General features: G+C 32.9%; 1 protein-coding gene across 1 annotated transcript in view; it reads right to left on the reverse strand.

Moving 5' to 3' along the window:
- LOC144962800 (uncharacterized) overlaps nucleotides 1-5,814 on the reverse strand; it is a gene marked incomplete at its 5' end in the record, with an annotated part of 78,191 nt that extends 72,377 nt beyond the window's left edge. The window contains 2 exon segments of the mRNA XM_078896063.1: nucleotides 490-690; nucleotides 5,715-5,814. Coding sequence (XP_078752189.1) covers nucleotides 490-690; nucleotides 5,715-5,814 — 301 coding nt within the window.
- Between the last annotated feature and the right edge of the window lie 1,755 nt (nucleotides 5,815-7,569).

Consider the following 7,569-nt stretch of genomic DNA (forward strand, 5'->3'; position numbering starts at 1 on the left):
ATTATTATTATCATCATCATCATCGTCATCATTATCATTATTACTGTATGTGTTCTATTGCTATTTCCGTCTACTATTATTCTCGCTTTATGTTTTTCTTCTGCGTGAATAACCTGATTTGCGTTTTCTGTACATTATTTTTCAGTCCATAATTATAATTATTTTTTGGGGCTCATCAACTAGTTTCTGCAGGTCTTCTTTGTTTGATGCCAGTAGTTCTGTATCGTCTGCATATCTCAGGTTATTGATGTTTCTCCCATTCACAACGACGCCGTTCATAATTTCTATATCTATTTCTAGATTAGAAAAATCTGATAAAAAATGAGTTCCTAAAGGGTCATTCCAGCGATGACGATGATGATGATGATGATGATGATGATGATGATGATGATGATGATGATGATGATGATGATGATGATGATGATAATGATGATGATGATTAAGATTACCAGTTCCACGTTTCCGATCATTTATTAATACAATGCTTACCTTTCAGTTTCAGTACAAAAATCTCATCAGTAGAAAATGAGTAGACATATTTGGTGATTTCATTCTCCCTCGACACGATCCTAGCCGCCACGTTCCTCTCGAAATCCATATATTCCTCCACTGCCAACGTCTTGTTCTTATCCAAGATATTTAGTTCTATATGGGCTTGGTAGGAGTCAGCCATGTCGGGAATTGATGGTGCTAAACAAGACAATGAAATAAATGAATACATTAATACTCCGCACTGTCAAAACATGAAATGCTAAAGATATAAATGAATTATAAAATGCCTTTGATAGGGAACTTTTTGATTTAAAATATATATTATATGACAGCATTCATGACATATCAATAATAATACTAATAGATTTTGTACCTTAATTATTTGTTTGATTGTTTGTTTTTAAAATCTTTCTTCTATCCTTCATCTATTTCTCCTTTTTATATGGTTTATTGCAAAGAATATACAATGAGTAATATATTATTGTTACTTGTTTTAAGGGCATTCAAGTAACACTTGGTCCGTTTTAAAGCACTATTATTGATATGAATATGATATGAAATGAGATGGTATGATATGATATGATTTGATATGATGATATGATCTGATACGATTTGATATGATAGTATATGATATGATGTGATATGATATGATGTGATATGATATGATGTGATATGATATGATGTGATATGATGTGATATGATATGATATGATATGATATGATATGATATGATGTGATATGGTATGATATGATATGATACGATTTGATATGATAGTATATGATATGATGTGATATGATATGATGTGATATGATATGATGTGATATGATGTGATATGATATGATATGATATGATATGATATATGATGTGATATGATATGATATGATACGATATGATATGATATGTTGTGATATGATATGATATGATGTAGTATGATATGATATGATATGATATGATATGATTTGATATGATTTGATATGATTTGATATGATATGATGGTATATGATATGGTATGCTATTATATGATACGATATGATATGATACGATTTGATATGATATGATATTATATGATGTGATACGGTATGATATGATATGATATGATATGACATAAAAAGACCCCACCGTCTCAAAACGGTATTATGACAGAGTGAAGTCGATGATCAAAACTAAATTTATAGTTACAAATTAAATATGAAAGTGGAATCAAGTTAATGTGTTTTGTTGTTGAGTAGAGTAAATGTATTTTATGCCACCCCTCCAGGCGTGTACTTATTTGCAAGTCTGATAACCCAAATAATTATGGTCTCATTGTTGTTATGGATATAGTCTCAAACCAGAGATATATAATGTCCATTACAACAATGTTAAATCAAGCCCATAACTCCAATCGGATATCAGACCTGCAAGTATGTGCACCTAGATCTAGACTTTTTATTTAAGATAAGATTCTTATATCATCAAAGTGTTTTTGAACAGAATATATTTTATTTAAAGATGACGAAATAGGAATCGATTGAGCGGTAGATAGAATAAAAGATTTCTTTCTCTCTTGCGCTTTGAATTTCGAGCTTTGTTTCCAACGCGCACTCGCCAGCTCGTGTAACGATTGGGAACACATCCAGAACCCCATAAAGTAGCGATGACTATCCCGCACAAATCTTTGGGCCTCTTTTTCGCTCACGAAGTGCCCAAATTTGCGACAAAATATGGGACGAAGCCGTTTGGTATATGCTATTTTAAAAAAAATTAATTACGACGCTGTTTATCGATGAATATGACTGAAAGTTGGCACACAGTTAGAAAAAAGGTCATTTTAGATTATGTCAAGCGACAAAACTCGCACAATTACCAGAAGACCGTTAAGAATAGATTTTTACTCTTTGGAGTAAAATATTTCTAAAACTACCCTGCGTGTAGGTTTTGTCGCTGACAAGGTAATACATAAACATTTCTTCTTTTAGGTTGTAAAATTTCATATGAATATGACGAGTACTTTTTCCGTATTTTACAAAACACCATCCTAATTTGCTCTTCAGCCCGAATCACAAGTTCAAAACTATTTGGCACCAAACAGTAAACAGCGGCTGAGCGAGTCGTGGCAAAGCGCTTTCTGATTGGTTGACCTCGTTTTAAAGTTCATGACTAGTCAAAATGTCTGCGCGGTCTACACTGGCAGAGGGGTTTTTATCGTCTGCCATTGCGTTTGGGTTCAATAAACAGCTGATAATTTGACTGTTTAATTTACAAGAATTTAAGAAATTATAATGTTAAAAGTTTTCCATTGCAATATGATCTACAATCTCAGCATGGGTTTAATTATTGTGTTCCAAGTCACGTTCTATCCGTAACCTTTGTCCCCTTGTCCAATTTCTCTTTTCCTTCTATATTTCTTTTGTATACGTACGCAATCTCTCTCTCTCTCTCTCTCTCTCTCTCTCTCTCTCTCTCTCTCTCTCTCTCTCTCTCTCTCTGTGTGTGTGTGTGTGTGTGTTATATACTCATTTTTTAATATATTTCTGTGTGTGTGTGTTATACTAATTTCTCTCTCTCTCTCTCTCTCTCTCTCTCTCTCTCTCTCTCTCTCTCTCTCTCTCTCTCTCTCTCTCTCTCTCCCTCTCTCTCTCTGTGTGTGTGTGTGTTTATATACCATCCAGCTCTAAAATTATAGAAGTTAGAACTCTTCTAATGTTTTCATCATATTCTCTATCAAATATGCCATAAAATTGCCAAATTTCAATCTTTTAATCACTAATTACGCAAGATACAACCAAAGGTCGAAAAAAATGCCGAAAAAGCGTCCCATATTTTCGCGTTTTTTTCCTCTTTGCGGGTCATCCAAATAAACTGCATAACTTGTTTATTTATGAATGGATTTTCAAAATTCAAAAACATTTTTACTCAGTGGAGATAGGGCTTTGATTTCAGACAAAAATTTTCCTCAAAAAGAGAAAAAAAAAACATTTTTCATAGTCATTGCTACATAAAGCAAGAGTGTAGTAATCGTATATTATAATATTGTATATAGAGAATAAACCAAGCAATTTGTATTTCTGATAGTTTTAACTTTAAATTCAAATTTTAGCATCCGCTCCACTCCATATAATACTGTTTGGAGAAGGGGTGGACCCGACGTGCACGTATTAGCAGGTCTGATTGCCGAACATAATTATGGGCCTTTTAAAAGATGGTTGTAATGAACAATATGATGCGTTGGTTTTGAGAATATTTTCATTACAACAATAAGCCCAGAACAATTTAGGTTATTAGACTTGTAAATAATTACACATCGAATGGGTCAATTTTTTTTTTACTTGAAAATAGCTGAAAAAATGAAATTATGATCCGCATAAAAGGATGTGAATTGCATATTAAGATATCCAATATCTCGCCAGTTATGTGACAAAGCGATCCCACGGGAAAAATACTGAAAAGGAAAATTTTAAGAAAGAAAAGTCTCCAGTCTTGTCAAATCGTATTGAAAAAAATTCAATTTTATACATTTATTACGTTATCGGCGAAGTGGTCGAGTGGTTAAGGCATTGCACTGTGACCCGGAAGGTCCCGGGTTCGATCCCCGATTCAGGAATTTTCGTTTTTTTTTCTTGGGCAAAATTATTAACCCCCAATTTGCTCACTTGGATAATATGGCTGATTCCTGTTGACATCAGACATCTTGTTTGATGAATTGTCTATATTCTATCGTGGATTGCCTAGGCGGCGATATTTTAATATATATATATATATATATATATATATATATATATATATATATATATATATATATATATATATATATATATATATAATATGCCCACGACATCATAAAATATAGCCGCCTAGGCAATCCACGATAGAATATGTATATATACTCGTTTATATACAGGGTCTATGAATATATTAATAAGGGTTTTTGTGTCGTATGTCTTATACGTTTGAAGATATATGAATCTCATTTATACTAAAATTGCTTTCTTTTTCACTGCGATATCACTCTTGAATTAAATGAAAATAGAATTTACCTTGTGCAGAGAAATCCTCTTTCTGTTTTCAATCCAGCCTATAGAATTTTTTTCATTTGTTATTGCTTCAATATTGGATGTTTGTTTTTTGTATCTTTAAAAGTCCCAGGTTAAAGACTTTAAAAACTGCTCGACGTCATCTTACTCGATCGATATGCTATACGAATTTTTTTTTATTTCTGCCTAAAGAGAGAAAAAAACAATAACAGTTTGTCAACGTTTTGTCTCATTGCTCCGTACTTAAATCCCAATGTGAGCATACTGAGTTCGACCCTAGTTTTATAAATGTTTTGCCTGTGACCAAATTGTTTCATCACAGTACAAGGCGACGACGACAAAAAGAAAGTGATTAGTGAATTATATTAAATATTACAACCTGTTGGATCAGCAGATTGTCACATTGAGCAATACTGATGAAAACTTACTTTTCACTTTCTTTTGTTAATGCTTTGTATCATTGTAACGTTTTTTATGAAGGATCTCTTTTTTTCTACACCACTGATCTGTTTATCCGATAATAAAACTGCTGCTCGATCTCTATAGACCTGGCGAATGTAAAAAAACTGGGGCTTTTCAATAAAGCAATTTCCACTAAACGTGCTTAAATCGTTTTATAAAATATCCCTCGCCAACAGCAACACTTATCATGTAGAACGAGACATGAGGCCTACAAAGCAATATTTGACATTGATGTGAACGGTCAGGTACTCGTTGAACACCTGAGTAAGACGAGAGAATGTGAGTAAAGAGCTTTTTTCAAGGCCTCGACTTTGTGCCGAGCAGAACGGGACTCGAACCCAGGACATTCCGATCCAAGGCAAGCATCATACCACTAAACCACATAGCCGCACGTACGAATGTAAAGAAGTTGTCAAATGAAATTGTTTGCCTCATCCAAAGGACAATCTCCAACCTCTGTATCAATCAATGGGTCAGCCTTGCCTTTTCTATACACTTTCAACAAAGTAATCTTTCACTGCCATAAAGTCCATAGATCTGAAATTTATACACCGAATCATCTAGCTTTTAATGGGCAGTAATAATTGCGTAGGACATAAGTCTATCGCAAAGTACGTTCCACCTGATTAAGCTGCCCAATCAATGCTCGGTGGATTGGGGTTTTGAACAAATCACATCTTAACCGATATAGGTATCGCTCCCTTTGTGAGTTGAATAATCTACAGGATGAGCTATTGATAAACAAACCGTTTGGAATCTTGGTGGGTTCAACGCAGTTGAACGTCAAAATTCTTGGGACATCGACCAACACCACCATGACCAGCAGGACCAGGGAACACGAAGCCATCTGGAGACAGAAGAACTGACACAATTTAACTCGTCACGACATGGAACTAAAAAGAACAAGAAAATGAATAATAATAAAACGAACCCTCCAAACGAAAGGGAAACTAACAAATGCTTCTGACTATTTCAAGCTACAGAAACCGGATTACACCAATGATCTAACAGACTACTTTTTAAACCCTTTTTTAAGTGCACTGAAAGAACACAGGGGCGAAGTGACCCGGAAGGTCTTGCGTTCGAGCATCGCTTTCATGCATTTTCGTTTTTTCCTTCAGCAAGATTATTAACCCCCAATTTCTCAAAAGTCATTAGACGGTAACTCTTGAGTTTCAGATTTAAGTCTGTTGACTTTTGGGGGTCATTCTTATCATTACATGAAGTAGAAATTTCCAATCAAAATAAAAAAACGCGTTACGTCCTTGAATGGGGCACCGATAGCTAAGTTGGTAAAACACAGGTTTCACACGAAAAGGGACCATGTATCCTGGAAAGTCGAGATTTTTTACAAACTCCCTGTCCATCCAGCAGCGATTGGGTAGTTAGGTCTGATAGATCTTGCCTAAAGTACTTTGCGAGAGAATAGCTTCCTACCCAAATAGTAGCAAGCAAATGATATTGTGTGCTTCACTTCACGCTTTAGAAACCGGGATAAACTCCGGCTCCATGAGTAAAAAAGGCTCAATTTCTATATCATGTCATTGGAGACATCATGTGAAGCTAAGGTTCAAGATTTGTCATAGTACATTCTCTCCTACGAGCAATGAGGATCTAACATTATACACGGACATTAATTTGTGTTAGTTAAAGTTATTAGTGACCCAAAACCTCTATTACTTGAGCATTTATATAAGGCAATATCCACTAAACGTGCTCAAATAGGGGATCCCCAGCCAACAGCAACACGTAATATCTAGGACGAGACGTGACGCTTGTCAGGGTATAATACATTTATTTTGACAGAGACAGTGCTGTTAACAGCCAGGTACTCACTTTACACCTATGTACGATGAGAATGTTAGAAAAAAGTCCCCTTTTTAATGATGATTAAGATGATAAAAAATATAAAATAATAATAAAAATAAAAAAAAAATAATAATAATAAAATAATAAAAATAATAAAAATAAAGATGATAATATAATAAAATAATAAAAATAAAAAATAATAATAATAATAATATAAATAATAATAAAAATAAAATATAAAATAATAATAATAAAAAAAAAAAATAAAAAATAAAAAAAAAATAAAAAAATTTAAAAAATAAAATAAAAATAATAAAAATAAAAAAATTAATAAAAATAATAAAAAAAAAATAAACCAAAAACAAGCCAAAAAGATAAGAAAAAAAATAGACCGGCATACTTTTTTGATCCGAATGGAAATTAAAACCCCAATGTTCACCTCATTCAAAAGGTTTTATTAGCACAGATTTTTTACACGGGCCTGAATAATTGAGAAAAATAACCCAAGCCAATTAAAAGCAAGATAAAAACAAATTTTTAAAAAAAAATTCAAAAAAAAATACAGCAGTTTTCCAGCAATGCAAAAAAAATCGGACATGAAAGAAAAAATAAGTTTTTATAATGGATTTGAAAAAAGTAAAAGAATTTTGAAAATAATTGTAAGGATTGCACATGCCAAAAACAGGTTTTAAAAAATTAAAAAAAAAAGCATGGTTTTTTTAAAAGTTAAAAAATAATAAATAATGTAGATATAGTATTTTGTAAACATTCTAAATAAAAAGAAATTTTGAGC

This window comes from Berghia stephanieae, chromosome 1, assembly GCF_034508935.2.
Source record: "Berghia stephanieae isolate SIO BIC M18660-M18661 chromosome 1, UCSD_Bste_1.3, whole genome shotgun sequence".
NCBI classification, from domain to species: domain Eukaryota; kingdom Metazoa; phylum Mollusca; class Gastropoda; order Nudibranchia; family Aeolidiidae; genus Berghia; species Berghia stephanieae.